Source organism: Drosophila teissieri, chromosome 2L (assembly GCF_016746235.2).
Source record: "Drosophila teissieri strain GT53w chromosome 2L, Prin_Dtei_1.1, whole genome shotgun sequence".
Taxonomy (NCBI): Eukaryota; Metazoa; Arthropoda; class Insecta; order Diptera; family Drosophilidae; genus Drosophila; species Drosophila teissieri.
Genome location: NC_053029.1, coordinates 8,983,881 through 9,005,387, shown reverse-complemented (window position 1 = coordinate 9,005,387; position 21,507 = coordinate 8,983,881). Strand labels below are relative to the sequence as shown.

At 46.1% G+C, this 21,507-nt stretch overlaps 5 protein-coding genes across 11 annotated transcripts in view; 1 reads left to right on the top strand and 4 right to left on the bottom strand.

The window, feature by feature from the left end:
* The first annotated feature begins 451 nt into the window (after window positions 1-451).
* Window positions 452-2,868, top strand: LOC122613980 (TBC1 domain family member 19). 2 transcript variants are annotated; one of them, XM_043788434.1, is made up of 7 exons: window positions 452-954; window positions 1,264-1,450; window positions 1,504-1,597; window positions 1,651-1,903; window positions 1,959-2,428; window positions 2,482-2,563; window positions 2,617-2,868. In XM_043788434.1, the coding sequence occupies exons 1-7, from the start codon at window positions 685-687 to the stop codon at window positions 2,788-2,790; spliced, it is 1,530 nt and encodes a 509-aa protein (XP_043644369.1). In that variant the 5' UTR covers window positions 452-684; the 3' UTR covers window positions 2,791-2,868. The 2 variants fall into 2 exon arrangements, with proteins under 2 accessions (XP_043644369.1, XP_043644375.1); XM_043788440.1 differs by lacking the exon at window positions 452-954 and adding an exon at window positions 1,067-1,206.
* Window positions 2,813-4,752, bottom strand: LOC122613998 (probable cytochrome P450 28d1). Its single transcript, XM_043788451.1, has 6 exons — window positions 4,520-4,752; window positions 4,331-4,469; window positions 4,162-4,269; window positions 3,448-4,078; window positions 3,122-3,385; window positions 2,813-3,066 (listed from the first exon to the last, which is right to left on the bottom strand). The coding sequence occupies exons 1-6, from the start codon at window positions 4,711-4,713 to the stop codon at window positions 2,900-2,902; spliced, it is 1,503 nt and encodes a 500-aa protein (XP_043644386.1). The 5' UTR covers window positions 4,714-4,752; the 3' UTR covers window positions 2,813-2,899.
* A 603-nt stretch (window positions 4,753-5,355) lies between these two features.
* LOC122614008 (probable cytochrome P450 28d2) lies at window positions 5,356-7,233 on the bottom strand. Its single transcript, XM_043788462.1, has 6 exons — window positions 7,019-7,233; window positions 6,816-6,954; window positions 6,651-6,758; window positions 5,963-6,590; window positions 5,637-5,906; window positions 5,356-5,579 (listed from the first exon to the last, which is right to left on the bottom strand). The coding sequence occupies exons 1-6, from the start codon at window positions 7,210-7,212 to the stop codon at window positions 5,416-5,418; spliced, it is 1,503 nt and encodes a 500-aa protein (XP_043644397.1). The 5' UTR covers window positions 7,213-7,233; the 3' UTR covers window positions 5,356-5,415.
* Window positions 7,234-7,720: 487 nt separating this feature from the next.
* On the bottom strand, window positions 7,721-9,660 carry LOC122626284 (probable cytochrome P450 28d2). Its single transcript, XM_043806481.1, has 6 exons — window positions 9,467-9,660; window positions 9,156-9,294; window positions 8,991-9,098; window positions 8,302-8,929; window positions 7,957-8,229; window positions 7,721-7,899 (listed from the first exon to the last, which is right to left on the bottom strand). Exons 1-6 carry the CDS (start codon window positions 9,658-9,660, stop codon window positions 7,736-7,738), a joined length of 1,506 nt encoding a protein of 501 aa, XP_043662416.1. The 3' UTR covers window positions 7,721-7,735.
* A 688-nt stretch (window positions 9,661-10,348) lies between these two features.
* Window positions 10,349-21,507, bottom strand: part of LOC122611912 (nesprin-1) — a 101,574-nt gene continuing 90,415 nt past the window's right edge. For 5 of the 6 annotated variants that reach the window (XM_043785330.1, XM_043785332.1, XM_043785327.1 and 2 more), the window contains 7 exons: window positions 20,804-21,109; window positions 18,877-19,134; window positions 14,740-17,699; window positions 13,256-13,882; window positions 12,401-12,542; window positions 12,084-12,151; window positions 10,349-11,878 (listed from right to left, as the gene is read on the bottom strand). In XM_043785330.1, coding sequence (XP_043641265.1) covers window positions 11,635-11,878; window positions 12,084-12,151; window positions 12,401-12,542; window positions 13,256-13,882; window positions 14,740-17,699; window positions 18,877-19,134; window positions 20,804-21,109 — 4,605 coding nt within the window. In that variant the 3' untranslated portion in view covers window positions 10,349-11,634. The remainder of the gene's footprint in view (window positions 11,879-12,083; window positions 12,152-12,400; window positions 12,543-13,255; window positions 13,883-14,739; window positions 17,700-18,876; window positions 19,135-20,803; window positions 21,110-21,507) is intronic. The other variant, XM_043785331.1, reaches the window with a different exon arrangement.

Genomic DNA, 21,507 nt, shown 5'->3' with positions numbered 1-21,507 from the left:
CTACTGATTAGCATAGATGAATCTCTATATTATATCTATATTATCGTGTTAAAATGTTGCGCATTTCGAAAACTTATTTTGGCCTGGTCTAAATATTCCGGTGAAATACTTTCGACACTCTGACATGTTCAGGTGAGTTTGGCCCACCTTCGCAATCAACAGGAGGAGCCACACCGACGACCACGTCAACAACTCGTTGGGCCAGGTGACAGATGCCAAGAAAAAGGAAAAGTTGCCGCCACTCAGTTTCAGCTTGTGTGTGCTTCAGTTTTGGTGTGCATGAAAATAAAAAAATAAAAATTATATGGAAAGCAATTTCACGCGCCTCTGGCCTCACATTTGAAACGAAACATAATGGAATTTCTTGGTTGCGAGGGGCGGCAAACGAACGAATCAAATCGAACGAAACTAACGCGAAACTAGCAGCCAAACAAGTTGTTGCATTCCGTCGCCAAGAAGCGACGACAGCCGAGGATGTGACTCGAATCGAATGGAATCCAGTCGAGTCGAATCGACTCCAAATCAAAGCAGGCGACGGAGTTTGATCGATAAAAGTCAAACGACGGAGTTAGGAGCGCCCAAAGTTGGGGCTAATCAGTATCAGAACGGTGTAAATAGTTAGTTGGTAGTCAGTGGCAGAGTGCAACGTAGTAAGAACGGTTTTTTGGTCGAGGAGCTATCAGCATGGAGGAGCTGCAGGATGCTAGCATCCATCACATGACCGCAAAGGTAATCGCGGCCATCAAGAACACGAAGAGCTACGAGCCCATCTACAAGGAGCTGCAGAAGCTGGTCTGCAATCCCACTGTGGACACCCACGATATGCGCAACACCCTCGAGGATGCCATCAAGAGCGCCGGACTGGAGACGGAGATCCGGAACATTGTCTTCAACCTGGTCCGGACGCGGCTGTCCAAAACAGACGACAAAAACCTGGCCAACAAACAAGGAGCGGTGGGTACCACTTCTCAGATTCAATAATTAATTAATTCAAATTCTTGTAATGGAATTCATAGTAATGGGATTGATAGTTAAAAGTATTCCTTGTTATTCCCATCATTTTCTAATTTTTTGACTTTATTGAACAAATTTTTATTTTAAGGCTTAACGTTTATCATAAAAATTAAAATGCTAGTTGAAAGCGAAAGATCTCAAAGTTCCACAACTATAGAGTTGTCAACTAGCGCGTTAAGCTTATGGACAATTGTATGTATTTCTTGGGCAACTGTATTAACAAGCTCTTTACTATGTATTTTGCAATAGAAACCCACCGTTAGTGATCCACTTGGTTATTTGAAGAGAGCTGGTGTGCTTTGGGATCGAAGGGTTAGGAAGAGTTTGAATGCCATGTGCACGGAGCTGAAGGTTCCACTGCATGGACAACCAAGGATCAGTGCTGATCGCGAGGACTTTATGGCCAAGTGGAACGAACTGAGCAACTACAATATGGGTAAGCATCTCGTCAGTACTTCAGATGACACTTAATCTTGATATAACTTCTAGATCTGGCCAACTATAGGCCTGTTTACGCTCCGAAGGATTTACTGGAGGTGCTGCTCTCGCTGAAAGGACCCGCCAAAACCACGGAAAATACAGAGTAAATTTGGGTTTATATCATTAACTTGGGTTATCTAGCGATCTTTTTATCAGCCAAATCCCACAATGGGAGTTCTCTCACATTGCGCTGCCGGTGAAAAATCTGTTCGAGCTGCGTGCCCATTATGCGGATCTGCTCCGAAGTGACAGCTACTTGGGAGTACCGGATCTAACGATCCAGTGCCAGAGGATTCTGGAGGGCAGGCATGCGCCCATGTGCCAGCAGTTCCTGAAGAAGGGCTGCACTCCCGCACCTTACAGGGGTGCTCTGTGGGCTTCTGTGCTGGACAGCAAGCTGCATGACTATGTAACTACTGGTTTTGTGATCAATAACTGCTAAATACGTCTGTATACTCCCGAAGGATATTGAGTACTGGCAAAAACTGCGCAATGCCGTCTGGACCACGGATCACATCGTGGACAAACTGGTCTTCAAGGACATTCAATTGACGGCCTCCAACGACGACCAGTACTTTGTGTTCGAGGACGTGCTCTACCAGGTGCTGCTCTGCTTCTCCCGCGACACGGACATCGGTGGATGTGTGGAGTACGAGGCGTTTCCGGTGAAGGGCAAGACCTACGAGGGTCCACCATCTGGCGTGGTGCCCTTCCACGGCATCTGCATGTTTGCCGCCCCCTTCTGCTATCTGTATGATTCGCCGGTGAATCTGTACTACACATTCCGGGCCTTCTACATCCGCTACTGCCATCGCCTGACCACCATCAACACGCATCCGCAGGGGATTGTGAGTCTGTGCCTGCTCTTCGAGAAGCTGCTGCAGACCTACGAGCCGCAATTGTGGTCCCATTTCCGCGAGCTCCAAATACAGCCGTGAGTTGGGATTGGTTTATCTATTGGAAAGTTATTTTAACTATTTACTTTAGCCTGCGGGTGGTCTTCAAATGGCTTATGCGAGCGTTTTCCGGACATTTGCCACCCGATCAATTGCTGGTCCTCTGGGATCTGGTAGGAAATACGCCTCCCAACTTTGTTGGTAGTACTTATGCCTTCTCTTTCAGATCCTTGGCTTCGATAGCTTGGAGATCCTTCCTCTGTTCGCCATCATCATTCTCAGCTTTAGAAAGGAGAGCATCATGCAGGTGGCCTCGTTGGACAGCATCGAAGCGATTCTGGCGGACTTGTCCTCCATCAAGGTGCTGCCCCTAGTGCAACTGGCCCTGAGTCGGGACTGAAAGTGTGGTTTTTAGTTACAAATTTAAAGTATTATCGGTGTTTTGAAATATAATATGTATGCAACTGGGTAAACTATATCTAATATAAATTCGTATTAATGTTGAATAACTATTTGCGTTCAACAAAGTCCAGCCAAACGCCGCCTTTCAAGGCAGCCATAAAGTAGGTATCATCAATTACATTATCCTGGCGCGTTTTGGGATTAACATTGATGTCAAAGTTTCGCACGATTTCGACCAGGGCCGCTTTGATTTGGGTGAGTGAAAAGCGCATACCTGCAATTAAAGTTTATTTAATAACTTTAATTATTCCAATAATTTGTTTACTTACCGGGACAAATGCGGGGTCCATCGCCAAAACCAAAGTATAAGCCCTGATCTCTGTACTTCTTGGCTCCACCATCCAGGAATCGCTCGGGCTTGAAGGATTGCGGGTCCTCGTAGTACTGGGGATCGTTGTGTAAGGCGTTGATTGGAACGATGACCACATCTCCGGGATTCAGTTTCACGCTCACTCCATTTTTGTTCGCCAGCTCGTAGGGCTCGGTTACCACCTTGCGGGCAGCCAAACCAGGTGGGAAAATTCGCAAGGTTTCTGGCGATATAGTTATAATTTGATTTGGGGTGTAACTCCAGATTTGGCCAAAAGAAACTCACCATGGATGCAGGCTTCAGTGAAGGGCAGTTCGCTAATCTGTTCAAAGGACAGCTCGGCGGTGCCGACCTCCTCCCTCAATTTCCTCTGCTCCTCAGGATTGCGAGCCAGGAAGAGGAGCGTGTGGGTGAGCACTTGCGCGGTGGTCTCGAATCCGTCCGTTAAAAATGTCATGGTATGCGAGGTCAGCTCCACCGCATCCAGTCCCTTCTTCTCCTGCAACTGCAACATGTAGTTGAGGAAGTCATCTCGCTGCTGTGCCGCCGGACTTTCCCGCCGCACCTGGATGCACTTCCTCATGATGTCGTAAAAGAAATCAGCCACGTCCTTGGCAAACAGCGAAACGCTGAAGAATTTCGTGATTGGTGGCCACAGATTGGCGACCACCGTGTAAAAGATAAAGCCGAATGACTGTTCGAAGACGCGCTTGGTCATTCCGACCATCGGTGTGGGATTTTCCGTGAAACTCTGGGCGGAAATGCCCAGGACACAATCGGAAATCACTTCGGTGGTGTAGCACAAGCAGATTTCCTTGCCATTTAGTCCTTGGGAGGGGGCCATTAGGCTCTGTCGCCTTATATACTCCACGAACTTTTTGCAAACGCGCTGCGAGACGGGATAGGCAGCTTTGACCTTTTGGGGGAGGAGGAGCGTTAATTGATTGGAGCACTTCAATTGATAAGGGTATCAGGGCCCTAAGGGAAACCTATGCTTACCCGATTGGCCGAAAGTCCGGGTGTGACCTCAGCGCGTCTTTCCTTCCAGGCCTCACCCGTCAGTATGAACGGATTGTTCGCCAGAATGGGATCCTTCTTGGTGTCGGTCTATGCGAGAATTATCTTATAAGATGAGCTCTTTTAATCTGTATGTATCGTTTCTACTCACAAACTTGGCCATCTCATTGTCGTGGAAGCTGCGGAAGTCACTAACAAATATCTTGTGCGCATACTCTGGAGTTGTGACCATTAGTTGTGGAATTCTGGTTTGGAACACACCCACAATGCTATCGGTGTTCTTGTACTGCCTAATGAAATGCAATTAGTAATCAGATAACGTAGCTATCTTTCCACATACTCATAGATCTCATCCATGTCGTAGACGACGTTGCGCTTCTGTGTGAAAACGCTGGGAAAACTGCCCACAAAAGGCCATGACTTCGCCGTAGGAATGCCCCTCTTCTTCCAGTAGCTAAAGTTCCAGGTCAGGAAGACGTAGATCAAGGCCAGAGTGGCCGCAATCACAAAAAGAGCCGTGGAAATGGGACACATGGCACAACCATTCGCCAACGCGGATGAAAACGAACTGGAGCTCAATTGAGCAGCCGCAGTCATTTAATTTGAACTTGCCAGTCAAGTGGATGGATTCACCCAGTAAACAAATTGATCAAATTGCCTTCACCACCACTGATAATACTGTTGTCGTAAATAAAATTGCACCATTCGGTGATAGTGCCTGATTTCGTTATCAAGATCAAGGGACTACTGGGTATATTCGTAGGTCGTGAGCCACAAAGTAGTAGTACAAAATTGTTAAGATAGGGCTAATTTCTTGCTATCTTGATGAAACGGAATTTTTCAGCTAGTCATTTTGCTAAGTGTTTACATATTTGTATTACTTATTATTGAGTATGGTACGCAGATAAAGATGTGGTTAAGGGGAACTTTTTTTAGTGATTGAACGACTTAGACCACTTATTCATAAAAGCTGAATGAAAAATAACTTTGCCTTGACTTTGAACATAATCGTTAATCTGAAAAAATGAGTAGAACTTCAAAGTGCGACACGAGCGATAACACTGCAAAAGACAACAACTTATGTATGTATGTTAGAAGAACGTCTATCTACCTGTTGCATACTTTTAAAGGAATACAACAGGCGTGTATTAAGTGGTTAATCAAATTTATTTCTGATTTCACTTTTAATTGGCATATTATCTTATCAACACTAATAACAACACTTCCGTTAATTTACTAGCGCTCCATAAATTCTAGCCAAATACCGCCTTTTAGAGTGGCCCAATAAAAAGAGTCATCCAATCGATTATCCGATCGCGTCTTGGGGTTAACGCTGATCTCGAAGTTGCGTACGATCTCCACCAGAGCTGCCTTGAGTTGAGTTAAAGCAAATCGGATGCCTATAAAGAAATAGATTAGGTCATATGGCTTCTGGATCAATTTACACGACTTCTCACCTGGACAAATGCGCGGGCCATTGCCAAATGGAAGGTACACACCCTGATCACGATACTTTTTCACACCGCCATTGGCCTCAAGGAATCGCTCTGGCTTAAACATATGTGGGCTTTCGTAATACTGCGGATCGTGGTGCAGGGAATTTATGGGTATGATGACCACGTCTCCGGGATGCAATTTCATGGAGGTGCCATTTTTGTTGACGAATTCATATGGCTCGGTTACCAGTTTGCGAGCAGTCAACTGTGGCGAAAACAAACGCAATGTCTCTGGAAATAGACGACTTGAAATATGCAAAGCTCCAGTTGAAAGCAGATCCTTTTACCATGAATGCAGGCTTCTAGGTATGGCAGTTCGGTCAACTGCTCGAAGCTTAGTTCCGAGTTGCCAATCTCATCCCGCACCTTTTGCTGCTGCTCGGGATGGCGTCCCAGCATTAGGAGGGTATGCGATAGCACCAAGGCTGTGGTCTCAAATCCGTCAGTGAGGAAAGTCATCGTATGGGCGGTGAGCTCGGACTCATCCAGACCCTTCTTCTCCTGCAACTGCAGCATGTAGTTGAGGAAGTCATCGCGCTGCTGTTCGGGTTTCTCCCGCCTTAACTTGATGCACTTCCTCATGATGTCAAAGAAAAACTCCTCCGCCTCCTTGTTGAATAAGGGTAAGCTGTAGAACTTGCGAATTGGCGGCCAGAGGTTGGCCAGCACGCCGTATAAAACGAACTTGAAGGATGAGTTGAACACCCGCTGGATCACTGCCAACAGCGGAGTGGGGGTGTTTGTAAAGCTAAGTGCGGAAATGCCAAGGACGCAGTCGGAAACCACTTCGGTGGTGTAGCAGAGGGACAGTTTCTTGGCATCCAATCCCTGGGAGGTGGCCATCCGCTGCTGTCTTTTTATGTAGTCCACAAACTTCTTACAAACACTCTGCGACACTGGATACACGGCCTTGACCTACGAATCTATAGGATTACTAATAATTATAATCGATAGAAGCTATTGTAGTACTCTTACACGATTGAGCGACAAGCCCGGCGTGATTTCCGCCCTTCTCTCCTTCCATTCATCGCCTTTCAGGACGAAAGGATTGTTGCCCAGAATCTTGTCCACCTTCTTGTCCACCTATGGCAGTTTACATTGTGGAACTACAGTTCTCTAAACATATATGGGTCTACCTACGAAATTTCCTCTTTCATTGTCGCGAAAGCTACGGAAGTCACTGGCATAAATCTTGTTTATATATTCCGGGCATAGCACCAGCAGCTGGGGACGTCGAGTGGTGAACACGCCCACAATTTTGTCGGTTTGCTTGTACTGCCTGCGATTAAAGTACAATAGGTAATCGACGGGAAGTGGAAAATATCTAATCTCATGGCACGTACTGATAGATGTCTTCGATGTCGTAGGCAACATTACGCTTTTTGGTAAACATGCTGGGAAAACTCCCCACAAATGGCCATGATGCAGCTGTTTCGATGCCTCTCTTTCTCCAGTAATCGAAGTTCCAGGTGAGGAATACGTAGACCAGGGCCAAAAACCCTGCTATAAAGAGCAGCGTACAGCAGATGGGACACATTGAACAACTGAACGCTACGCCAGACGAAGCTCAATTGAACGAACACGACCCTCAATTGAACGAAACATACCCCCAATTGAACAGTGCCAGTTGAACTTGAATTACGTCATAGCTAGTGTTGCCAATTTAGCTTTTTTTTCTCCTTAACATCTTTTCTTAAACAAAGTTACGCAACAAATTAAAACTTATTGCGGTTTGTAATATGCGTAATTCTTTTGTGTATGTATGTTGTTTGAAAATCTAAATATTTTCTGATTTTTTATTAATTTTTATACAATGTGTAAAATAAATCTTAAAAAATAAAACCAAAATGTTGCTCAAACCCTGTTTGATTACTCCAAATATTCTGTATCATTTCCAACATTTCCATCTATTGAATAATATATTCAGCTTATACTTCTTTATCAGTCAGCTTTTTTTGATTTTATTTGTAGAACGCTATTGTCTATTAGCATGCCTCATCAAGCTTAATTTTGATTTACAATATTTCGAGTACAAATCAGCTTACTATAATTACTAACGATTAAAGTTCTTTAAAGTCCAGGTAAATGCCACCCTTCAAGGTGGCCATGAAGAACGTATCATCTATCTGATTGTCCGAGCGGGTTTTGGGATTCACCTTGATCTCGAAGTTTCTCAAAATTTCCACCAGAGCTGCTTTGAGCTGAGTCAGCGCAAATCGCATACCTGAAGGGAAAAATCGATTTTGTATATGATTTTGAGATTTATTTATTTGGTACCAACCTGGACAGTGACGAGGTCCGTCGCCAAACGCTAGATACACACCCCTGTCCCTATAACTTTTCATACCACCTCCATTGCTCTCAAGGAATCGCTCCGGCTTAAAAGTCATAGGATCCTCATAATACTGCGGATCGTGGTGCAGAGCTTTTACGGGTATGGTGACCACATCTCCGGGTTTCAAGTGCACAGTGCGTCCGTTCTTGTTCGCAAACTCAAAGGGTTCGGTGACCAGTTTGCGGGCTGCTACTTGCGGTGAAAACAAACGCAAAGTTTCTAAAACATATAAAAGAAATAATAACGCAGTTATATAAAGTGAAACCAAGAACTGTATAAAGATTTCCCCACCATATATGCAGGCGTCCAGATACGGAAGTTCGGACATTTCATCAAAGGTCAGATCCGCATGGCCGACTTCCTTGCGGACCTTTTGCTGCTCCTCCGGATTGCGTCCCAGCATCAGCATAATGTGCGCCAGCACCAGAGCCGTAGTCTCGAATCCGTCCAGAATGAAGGTCATCGTGTTAATCAGAATGTTGTCCGTGTGCAGGCCCTTCTTCTCCTGCAACTGCAGCATGTAGTTGAGGAAATCGTCGCGCTGTTGGTCTGGCTTTTCCAGTCTTAGAGTAATGCACCGCCTGATGATGTCGAGGAAAAACGCTTCGGTTTCCTTGTTGAAGAACGGCACGCTGTAGAACTGGCGCACTTTCTGCCACAAGTTGGTGACCACGCTGTAGAAGATGAACTCAAAGGAGGTGTTGAACACACGCTTTATCATTTTCAACAGCGGCGTGGGCGTGTCCGTGAAACTCTGGGCCGAGACACCCAGACCGCAGTCGGAAACCACCTCGGTGGTGTAGCAAAGGGACAGATCCATGGCATCCAAGCCCTGGCTGGTGGCCATACTCTGCTGTCGCCTGATGTATTCCACAAACTTCTTGCACACGCTTTGTGACACTGGGTAAACGGCTTTGACCTTTGGAAAATGATGAGAGATACAATTTTGATTCGATAGATGGTTAATACTCGCTTCCTACTCGATTGGGCGACAGTGCTGGCATGATCTCCGACCTTCTTTCCTTCCATTCATCGCCCGTTAACACAAACGGATTGTTGCCCAGGATCATGTCAGTCTTTTTGCTCACCTACGTATGAACTTTGAACTTCAGTCACGGCTATTCCACTATTAAGCGTTTACTTACAAAATTCCGCCATTCATTATTGTGAAAGCTACGAAAGTCGGTGGCATAGATCTTGTGTATATATTCCGGACACATGACCAGTAATTGGGGAACTCGCGTGGTAAAAACACCCACCATGTTTTCCGTGTCTTTATACTTTCTGCAAAAATAAATAGTAAGCCAATTCTGATATTAACCACTTAAAGCTCTTATTTCGTCACATTAAGTAATACACTGCTTGCACAACATATATGTTATATAACGTAACAAGAGTTGTTCACATTGTTCACATACTCATAGATATCATCAATGGTATCGTATTGTTCACATACTCGTAGATATCATCAATATCGTAGGCGATATTCCTCTTCCTGGTGAAAATGCTGGGAAAACTGCCCACAAACGGCCACGTGGGAGCTGTCTGGATGCCACGCTTCTTCCAGTAGTTGAAGTTCCATGTTAGGAAAACATAGACCAGAACCAGAAAGATCAGCAAAGCAACAAGAATTGTGGTCAATGTGCACATTTTGCAAGATAGTTTAAACTGAAGTACAATTGACCGCAGCGATCATATTTATACCCAAAAAATAGGCAAGAACCAATCTAATCGTCTTTACAAAATTATTGATTACATTTTTTTCCTAGATTTTAAATAGTTTTATTTTGTCTTGATCGTACTTTTCCGCGACTGAGAATAAAAAAAATAAGAAAACAGTTACGGATAAGAATGAAATAACAAGATTGCATATTTACGTACAGGGCCATGATAATAGTGCTGTAGAAATATATCCCAACATATAAAAAAGACAATATATTTTTATTTGTTTGTTTTTTTTAATAATCATAATGCATATAAAGGTACAGTTGTTCACAAGAAAGGAAATCTTAAAATGCTACATAAATTATATTAACTTGTCAACGGCTAATTATTTCATAACCAGATAGAAGCAGCAAAGTACACAGATTTAACATTTAAATCAAACTTAATTTTATACATAGTAAATCGTTCATAGGCCTACTAAATAAATGTATGTATTTTTTCAATAATTGCTCAAGCGTTAAATTATAAAAAATAGTTGTAATAAACAAGTGGGATAAATATAAGGCAAATATAATTAGGTTTATCAAAAAATATTAACAACAAAATAGGTATTCTTACTGGATGGACTTACGTCACTTGTCAATATGCAAATTGCATTTTACGATTTTTTTTATTTTTATGCAAAGAATTAATCTCTTCTTTCATGAGTTTCTTTTTCATTTTGTATACGCATTTTACACATTTTCTTTATACAGAAAATTTGTAGGTTGGCTTAGCACCGGCATAGGACACTTGCTTCGTTTTGTTCAATGCTCGTGGCGCGCACGTTTTCCATTTTTTTGTTTTGTCAAGAGAGAGTCGTTTTCGATGGTCAAAGTCTATTGGAAATTTGGAAATGAGTATCAGGAATGCTTGAAATGTCTAGCCCCCAGTGACGTGATGGGGTTCAAGGATTGGATGCGAACACAGTGTCCTGTGGCTGGCGCACTGGCTGTTATCCTATCATCTAACCCTTGGCCGTGGGAGAGATCTTGGCCTTGGGCAGAATGATCCTTTGACAGGGGGGCTTCAGGAGCCGGAGTCCAAATGGAGGCCAATGCCCCCGGTTGACAGCATCGCCCTGAGTTTGGGAGAAGGACGCGCCGCAAACTGGGGACATGGGTCACCAGGCAGATCTCCAGGCGATTGGTCTATGTGGGTCATGATTTGTCTTGGGATTCGTTTGCTTTTCTAGGCCATCGCTGGCAGCGCGAACTTGCGATCGTGTCCTGCGAAAATGTTCCACGAAATTCACAGGATACTGATCGCAATTTCGCGCTGCCCAGGAGCTGCTCTCTGAATGGGAAAACGTGCGGTGATGAGTTTAATGTTCGTGTGCGTATTTTGATTTCGTTTTAGCTTAGATATTTTTATATACAAAATGTTTGGGTTCTCTATAGTTTTCTTGGGATCATATACGTGGGTATATATGAATATATAAATTGTTTGCTGTGCAAATATATATGTATAATGTATATATCGTTTTACAAAAGGTTCTTTTTCGTTACTTGTCGTTAGTTTGAATAGTTAGTTCAAGCATTATTCATTTTTATTTTTTTTCAATTCTTTCAGTGTTTCATGTTCGGCTTGTCGAGTCTGTTCTGTCCTGTTCAGTAGGTTATATACAAATAGTTTGATTTATTAATGCCTCTAGCTATCGAATGACTATAAAATTACATACAATTACAAAATGTGATAAACTACACAAATGTACAACTCTTCCATTTCGTTACTCAACATTTTTTTGTTCAAATTTTTTCTTACTTGAAATTTAGCTTACAAAAGGCATCTAAAACTGCGCTCTGGGTGCGGTTTTTTAGGTTTTTCTTAGGACTTATGTTGGGGTTGGTAAGGGGTTTTTCTTTGACTTTGTTTTAGATCATCGTTGCATTGCACTAATCCAATTGCAACTCGACAGCCTTACGTGGGTGGCGGTCCGTGGGGATACGACAACATGGGCTCCAGGCTGCGGGCGAAGGTGTTGGAGAACATACAGGTGTAGTCCTCACCGTGGGGCACCAGAGTGGCCACACCTAGCAGCAGCAGCATGAGCGCCTGAATGGGCAGCGAGGCACGTGCAACGCGGCCTAGGAACCGTGCACCGCGTGCCAGAACCGTGGTATTGATGACATCGCCATCGACAGCATCGCCGCCATCGGTGTTGCTATGGATTCGAGATATATACCCATTAGCTAATGTTTAATATGATTGAAAAGACTAGGCAAATCATGCAACTAATGGGGTACAAACTACATGCTCTTTTCAGTTTCAACTATAAAGTGCACAAGTTGTTTAAACAAAAAACTTTTTTTTTAACTACGATGCATGTGAAAATCAAAAACTTAAAATCAATTTCTATAGATATTTACTTTGCATTTTCTGTGTTGGGTGCGGCGGCCTGCATAGAAGAGGTTGATAATGTAGTATTATCCAAAAGCTATATTTGCCATACAGAAAAAGTAAGAAAGGAAAACAAATAAATTATAAATAATACAAATCATAAGTTTCGTTTGTTTTCATATTTTCTCGTTCGACTGCCAATTGGTTTCACTTACTTCTGGTGCGCTCACAAATCAACAAATCAAAAATTGAATTATGTTTTTATATATATTTTTTTCTTTGGGACAAATCATGTTCTGTGAACAGGAAACCAAGGTGCTGGGCAATGGAAAGGACGTGGACTCACCTCACTCGACAACATGTGCAGTGGCACCCCGAGATTGTCGCCCTCGTAACCGAGAACGGCACCCAGTTTGACGATGTAGATGCCGGATAGACGACGCAGGGATTGGAGACGCAGCCGGAGATCGGTCAATCTGGAAAGGGTTCTGGAGCATTTAAAACATTTGCATGGGCCCTTGGCGGTGTATGTTTGGATGGAGGGTTAGAATGGGCGGACGAAAGAATTTTGAGTACCAAAAATACAACACAAAATATAATATAATATACGCAACAAAAACGGCAACACAAAGTTTGTGTAGAGGCAAAAATAAATGATCGATCGATACGATTGATATTGTATAGAGTTGAAAAGTAAAAGCTATAATACATTCTACTAGATCGAATGGTATTTATAAGGTTCCAAAAGGCTTAGTTATCCTTGCGGATGTTTTTAGTATAATTTTGGGAGAATGTGAAATAAAATTTTTGAAGGGGAAGCTACGGAAAGGATTTTGGTGGATAGTGCACAATGGGCAGGATATTTGGATAGTTAAAAGGGCAAGCCGAAATACTGGATAGTATAATATGAGAAATATATATCGGGTAAATTATATAAAAACTAATACTAATTGGATTCTACAAGGAGTTGCTACAAAGGGAGCATATCAAAAAGCACAAATCATCTACAGTTTTTCAATGATCATTGCACAAAACTAATCAAATGAACTAAGAATACCAACTAAAACCATATAATATATATAGAATTTAATTGTTTTCCGCCCAACTAACTCTGAGATCCTGAGATTCCCGGCCCTAAGCTCAAGCGGCACCCACGAATTGTTTCGTTCCGCCCTCGGAACTGGCGCACTGGACACCTTACCTCTCGTAGGTGTGCTGGGACTGCTCCTCGGAGCCCTCGACGGAGCGGAGCAGCTGATCGGCGGCATCCTGCAGGCTGACCACCCGAGGTTCGCATCGCTCCAGTTCGGCTCGCAGATCCTTGAACTTCTTGAACTTGCCCTCCAGAACGGAGCGCTCCTCGGTGAGATCGACGGGCTCGGAGGCCTTGATGTTCTGCTCCGTGCGCTGCAGCCACTCCACCAGCTCATCGATGGTCTGGTGGAACTCGCTGTTGCCCATCAGGGCGGTCTGCAGCAGACCCTGCCATTTGGTGGCATTGATGCACACATTGTTCCAGCGCTCATTGTCCGCCTCCAGACGCGATCGCAGTTGCCTCGCCTTTTCGGTGTCCAAGGTGTGCGTGGCCAGATGGTCACCGACCACATTCAACGACGATATGATGGACTTGTGACTCTCCAGATCCAGCAGGAACTCGCGATGGTCCTGCGTGACATCCTCGAGCAGCTCGATGTTCGAGGGCGGAGCTGACTGCGCCTTCTGGGTGCTCTCGGCGAACTGCAGCCACTGCTCGAGGCGCCACAGATCGTTGTCGATCTGCTGCCAGTTTCGCTGTGTGCAGAGCGGACACGTTAGCCGGCCGACCTCGCTAAAATTGGCCATACAAATAAAAGTGTACATATTAGTAATTGAATAATCAAAAAAGCTAGTATTTAAGATGGTAATCGATTGAATGTTAGCTTAAGCTCGCCTTGCCAAAGTCCATTGATTTGGCTTAAAGGTTGACTTAGGCGGTTGGGCTGTTTACTGCCCCCGACCTCTTGCTGTTCGCCACCTTGGAGACTGGCAGCCATTTGTAGTCCGCCGCCAGCTTTTGTCTAGTGGACAACTACCACATAGAACAACACATATCACAGGATCAGGTGGGTGGTTCGAACAGCAGGAGGTCGGCGGAACTGGCACCGACAGGTAGATACACTTACTGGATGCAGTTGTACTTGTAGGATGCAGGTAGGTGGCACCTGGTGTCATCATGAATGCGCAGGTTCGAGTTAAGCATGGGTAAGTTTGTATATTTGAGTGTGATGTTATGCGTGTGCGTATTTTGACATAAGGAGAAAAGTAGGCAACAGCGAGATGGAAAGCAATAAAACAATTGGTTAGTCAAGAACAGACCCAAATCACCAGCAGAAAGTGACATTCGGCGAACCGAATACGTTTCAGAACTTGCCAAACCGAAAAGTAAAATCTCTCTTAAAAATTAGAAAACTCTTGAATAAAATGTGGACGAACACAAGTCATCTGTTATAATATGATACACTATTCAGGATGCCGTTCGTCCCTAACATTTAGTTGTTTTGGGAGTATTGGAGACACAATTGGGAAGGGGTATTCTCAAATATGCCACTTTGACTCCGGCAAAGGTAAAGTAGTTTGGCAAGACTTTTAAAAACAAATATATATCCCAACAAATATGTAGATAACTAGTATGTTATGGGATCTTACCTTGCATTTTGATCGTGCTGCTGTCGCGCCTTCCACTGCGATTGCAGGGTATCGAAGCGCAACGTGAGCTCTGCCACGGTTTCCACCTCGGCAGCCTGGTCATCCGCCTTGCACTCGGTGAGCAGCAGATGGCTGAGATGCTTCACCAGCTCGGTGGAGGACTGGGCGTTGCCCAGCAGCTTGGCGATCTTCTGGGGTCCCGGCTTGCGGGTCTTGTCCACCACCGTGCGCTGCAGCTCGTCCAGATTGCTCTGGCACTCCGTGATGGCCGTCTGCAGTTCCATGATGTAGGCATCCTTGGCCGTGATGGAGGTTTCCCTCTGCATCTGCTGCGCCTGCCGGAGTTTCCGCTGGGACAGCGTGTTAACCTGGACGGCGGCGTTGGCTGCTTCATTGACCGGCAGAGAGGCGGCTGCCTGTGCTGCTCTGGTCAGCCAAGTGGTCTTGAGAGTCACGATGCGCGTGTAGACAGTTTGCCAAAGGGTGGTATAGGCGGACACAAGTTCCAGCAACTGCTTCAGTTGCGGCTGCTGCTTGGTCCTGGTCTTGGCCTCCTGGGCCAGCGTATCCGCCTGCTGGACATGCTGTTGGGCGTCCTGCAACTTCTTCTCTAGGCTCTCCAGTCGTTGGAGCACCGCCTTGGGCTGCGCCTTGGAGGTCTGCTGATCCTCGACGCTTGGCAGTTGTTCCAAGGCCTTTTGTATGGCATTCAGGGAGTTGGTGGCCTCCAATTGGGCATTGTTGAACTCTCGCATCAGCTTGGCATCCTTGTCGATGGCATCCAAGAGGGCATGACAGCGTGGCGTCAACTGGCGCCACATGCTCACCATTACCTTGGTGGGCAGTGTCAGTTTCTGGATGTTCTCCGGCTCGACGCCAGCGCTCATGGTTAGCTTGGCATAGATCTGCTCCAGCTGGCGAAGATTCACCGACTGGCTTTCCAGCTCCTCCAGCTTAGCTCTCAGCTCCTTCTGGCGCTCCTCCAGCTTGTGCTTGCTGTGGGACTTCTGGTCTCGTTCAAAGCCGGCAATTTGGCTCTCTTGGCTGCCCAGCCAGTTTTTGTGCTCGGCCGTGAGTTTGATGAGCTGCTGGAGGAGGTTCCAAATGGTCAGGATGCGGGCCTTGCGCTCCGCCGACTGGCTGCACACGTTCTTCCAGCGCTGCTCCAGATTCTGAGCTGATGCAGCTAGTCCGGAAGTGTTCACCTGCGTGCGCCAGCTGTCCGCATCGTTGAGGAGCATCTCTACGAGATTAAGGACCTCGCCCACATTGCTGCTGTGGTGCTCGATGGAGCGTTGGATTTGCTCATGCTCCTTCAGCTTGGCCTCGATTACATTCGGTGTGTAGCTCTCGAAATTCAAGGGCTTGTCCAGCTGGGATTCCACTTCGAAAAGCCAGGCGCGGATCAGGGCGATTCGCTCCTCCAGCCGGAGAAGTGTCATCTTGAGCTCGCCTATCTTGGTGGCCTTCTGTTTGGCCAAATACTTGAGACGCTGCCAGCGATCGATGAGGGAGTCGCTCTGCTGTTGCACCTGGGACCGCACTTCCGGCTCGGAGTAGAGGGTGAGCAGTTCCCTGCTGGTGGATAGAAGCCACTCCCGTTCCTTGTCCCTCAGTTGCAGCTCGGAATTAACTTGCTGCTCCAGCTGCTTGGCTGCCTGCTCGGGATTGGTCATGGCAGTGACATCGGCATCCTTTTCCACACGCTGTTCCAGACGTTGCAGCCACTGGGAGATGCGATCGTATCTGATTTGATAGTTGGACAGTAGGGAAAGCCGCTCCTCAATGGAGTTGATCAGGTTGGCCAGCTGGTAGTCCAGATCGGCGTGCTGCTGCCAGAGCAGCCAGTTCCGTTGGCGAATGGTCTTCATGTCGTGCGGACTGATGCACTCCTTGAGCTCCTCCTGGGTCACAGTGAGGCTCTCCAGAGCGAAGACCTGGGCACCAAGCTGGACCCTCTGCGCACGCAGGGATCCCAGAAGTTGCTCAATGGCCGCTGGCTGAGTGGGCAGGGATTCGCTGTTGGCATCCAGAAGCTTCTGAGCCGCTGCGAATTCCTGCTGCAACTGGTTCACTCGCTGCTCGTAGCTTTCCGACAGCTGGGTGACGCGCTGCAGGAATCCTTGCCAGGTCTTGAGGGCTGCACGCAAATTGCTGATCCGCTGGCCGATGCTGGCCTGCTCCATTCGCATGGCGGTGGCCAGCGCGTCGTCACAGTGCCTGGCCAGCTCCTGCTGCTGCTCCTGCAAGGCCTTGCTCTGCTGTTCTCCCTGCTCCAGCTGCTGGATCATCGCATCCAGGCGGTGCTTCAGGTGGGGCACTCGCTTCAGGTGAATGTAGCGCAGCTGGAGGGCATTGCGCTCCGCTTCCCGCTGACGCAGCCAGTCCAAAAGGGCAGCCAGCTGCTGGCGGTAGGCATTCCAGCCACTCACCCGCCGTTCCAGCTCACTGTTTCGCTGCATGATCCGCGAGAGGGTTTCATTGTGCAGGTTGGTCAGTGCCTTGTACTGCTCCGATAGCTCCGATTCGAGTGGTGTTTCGGAAAGCACACTCTGCTGCGAGATGAGCAAGTTCTGGTGGATGGCACACAGCTGCTGCTGCTCTCGCAGGCTGCTGTAGTCCTCGGGAATGGCGCAGGACAGGAAGGACTGGACGTGCTGAAGGTACTGCCGCCACAATCGCAGCGCCTCCGAGCTGTTTTGGCTGCGGGCGAGTCGCGTGGACAGGCGATGGTACTCCTGGAAGGTGTCCTGGAATATCTTCTGCCACAGGGCTAGAACCTCCAGGATGCCGTCGTCATCGCTGCCGGCCATCGATGGTGGCACTTCGCTGTTCTGATGGCGCTCCTTCAGCTGACGCAGCTGCTCTTCCGTTCGTGCCAACGTCTGGAGATGGGCTCGCAAAGCGGCCAGCTGCTCCTCGCTCTCCCTGGGATTTTGCGGTGCCTCTCGGGAAATGTCCTGCAAGGAAGCAAATCAAAATATTACTATCTATTCATACGCAGTGGTCAGCTTTCAATGTGCTTCTTGCATCGCTAATTGGTCTGACCCTAATATGGCTGCTCGCATGTCTCCGGTTACCATTCGTCTTCGTCCGTCTGTCCACTCTGCATGGCTTCCACGACAATGGGAATCGGTGTGGCACATTGCAACTCTTTCCGCCAACTGGCAATGACCTCATGCCAACGACACGCGCTCCCAGTGGCCAACTTCAATTGTCTGAGGCGTTGATTAGAGGGAGGGGGGGCCACCAAAGTGGGCAATGGAGTTGGCAGTGGATGGGAGGGGAATAGGGCGGGGGAAATCCAAACTGGTTGGCATGTGCCATGCAAATGAGCACACCGTGTGGCAAGGTGCTTGGAAAGTTGCAACCAAAAATACCCAATTTGATACGGCAATTTATTAGGCACCTATGTATATGCATTCTATCAATGAAATTGCTCGATTATAACTTCTTGAATGAATCGCTTAAGTATAGGATCTTTAATCAACCATTTATATTCATGGTGCTTTTGATTTAGACGGGAAAGCACTTCATAGCTCTTGAAGAATCGCCTAATTCCCGGGGAAGTGAATCATAATAATAATAGTTTTTAAAGACCAAAACCGACATAGTCCACAATAAGTTTCCTAGCGCCCAAGACCAAAACAAAGGACATATGCATATCCATAAGGTCATCAAATATTTACCATGCTTCCCACAGGGCAAGTGTCAATTACGATTTTATAAGTTTTTCACCGGGGAACCGTACTCTTCAAAATTATATTTACGCCTCTTATCAATCAATAATGATGGGGCGGAGCACTGGGACCACGGTGAGTGGGTTGCCAACCAGGGTACACAAAAACTTTTTCAACTTTTAACCCACTTAAAATAGCATGTCCTTCGTATTGGATTAACAACTACAGGCTACAGTGCACAAGCAACAACAACACTGGCCGGCTAATCGGTATACGTTAGTGTGGGCATTTTCACACGCCAAACTCAAACCGACAAACTAACATATGCAAAATATGCATCCATTAGGCGCCACAATCGATAGCTGGTCAGGATGGTGGGGTCTAAACCCACGTCCTACATCCGTATCCGTGTGCTACCATAATTTCATTCATTTCCCTCACTCACACTCACACTCACCTGCTGCACATTGTTGAAGTAGGCCTTGGCCAGAGTCACCTCCTTGTCGAGCTCCTTGCGCTCCTTGTCCTGCGTCTCGGCCACGTTGGCCAGCGTGGTGATGGCATCCTTGCACTCGGCCAATCGCTGGCCCAGTGCATCCAGTTCACCCTGCATGAGGGCCGAGGCATCCAGGCCCACATCGGCGGCGATCTTGGCCACAATGTCGCGCAGCTCCAAGATTCTGTCATTCTGGGTCGTCAGGTTGTCTTGGCATACCTGTGCGAATGTAGAGGGTTGGAGTTAGAGAGCCAGTCAGCTAATGAAGACCAGGGTCCAGATAATCGCCACTCAATTAACACGTGTTTGTTTTGCTAAATGCAAAATATATAAATACCCTCCAAATAGCATCTATCAATCATCTATCCAGTTTATTCATTTATAATTCCCTTTGCCTTTTGCCTAACTATCTCTAATATTTTCGGTTCTATCCTCGCCACCGAAATGCTCTTTCTGAATGAAACAAATCCCAATTACATTGGATGCCTGGCGAAATGTCACTGGTTTATATTTAACTCGACGACGACCGAAAGTATTTAGCTCAAGCCGGCCGGGCTGGCGTTCCATTTCGTGACGCAGACCCTTATCAATTGTGATGTCGAGTGCACTTCCCTGCGCGGCAATGGTAATTAGGGCTGCGAGTGCCCGGCGCACTTTCGATTTCGGTTTTGGGGGGAAAACGGGTCACCACTTGCCGCACTCGCATAAGTTCTCTAATTCTGTAATTCTCTAATTCAGTAATGCCCTTTGTAATGTCCGCCCTATGATATCATCTGGCAAGTATTTGGCGATGCTTTATCACGGTGCTACATGAGCAAACAAGCGCTTAGAGAAGTGGCATTGAGAATACCAACATAGATTAGGTATTAAGAAATAGATTTCTTCGCTCTGTGTCTTTCCTATCTATCTATCTATCTATCTTTCCGCATTTATCTTCTTGCGGAGCTCAAGGCATTTGCGGACCTGTTTCCGCCGTTTCTTTACTGCTCCTACTGCTGCTGTTGATAAAGCTAAAGCTGCTATGTATACAAAAATACTATAATAATACGAAATACGAAAATATAGCCCAACAGCAGCGGGTTGATAAACTCGCCTCCTGTGTGAAATGACAGTTGGTTGTCTGTCCGAAAATATAATTACACCGACGAGTAGGGCCTATAATATAATGACCCTAATGATCAATAAACACAAAACGGCGACCCGAGTATGCGTTAATTTTTTAAGTAAATGCCGAAAAAGAAATCGTACGTCGATGTCGGTTTTATTTACCCAAAGCATAATTTATGACACAAACACAGCGGACCAAGTTAGCTCACATATGTACATCTACGGCGAAGCTATTACGAACCCATTACATTGACGCGCCCAAAAAAATTGATAGGGCGAGCACTACGGAGAAAATCAATGTAATTACTAGCTGGAACAGCTGCGTCTCCTGTGGCCAATTAAGGAGCCACATTTGTGTCCTAGTTTGCCGCCAAAAAAAATGTACACAGTTCACCTGAGGTGGCTTTTTTCAGTTTTAGAACACCCTCTCATCTTCTTAATTTCTCAGAAGATCTAAAAAAACAGTACCGGAAATGTGTCACCAGAATTACGAATAATATTATACAAACAATATGAATAATATTATGATTGAAATAACTGAAACTAAGTTAGTTTAGTTGACTTTAAATAACAACCAATCGATATATCCTTGTACTTAGAATGTACAGATGTTAACCGATTTTCTGTCCCTATTGTTTGTTCAATTATTGTATTTTCCGGTTCGATTTTACCTATGTGACTTGTGACAAACAGGTCGTTGGCATCACTGTCGCCCACACACGATACACATCACTCATACGACCCGTTTGCCGGACGGGTCACGGCACTTGTGGGCACTCACCTTGGCGTGCTGCAGTGCATCCAGGGGCTGCTCCAGGGACTTGACCGTATCCATCTGCTGCTCAATGGAGTTCTTGACGGCCGCTGAGGCGTTGCGGTACTTGTCCCACAGTTCGACGGCTCTTTGGTAGCGGGTACGCAGCTGCTGCAGATTCTCGCTGGTGTCATTCCAGGCGACTACCGCCTCCTGGACAGCGGACTCGATCTGCTCGACAATCTGGACATCGCAGCTCTCGATCAGCGGCTTGGCGGCACCCTTCAGCTCATCGATCAGTTGCTCGCGGTTTTGCAGATCGCCAGCCAGTCCCTGCGATGGGTTAATTTACCCGTATAAAGATGGATTAGTCTAGTTGCTTGAGGGATTCCGACCGCGACGAAGAGATACGCGCTCGGTTCGAAGTTAACGTCAACTGGGGCCGCGATAAACTGGCTACGTAAAGAGCCCCACAAGCGGCGGGAGCTTACGAAAAAGCTTGGGGAAACTTTGGCGACGGACAGCTTTTCAAATTTACATTTAACACGACATAAGTTACTTTACATGTGCAACTTTTCTCAATGTCGAAATTACACTGATTTAATTTTATATTTTTAATGTTACTTTTTATTTTAGAATTATGTTTTAGAATCAAGGAAATATGTTTTAGTAGCTGTTTCTGACTCGAATGTCGGAAAATAAATGAAGCGCGTCCGAAAAATGTTGTGGAT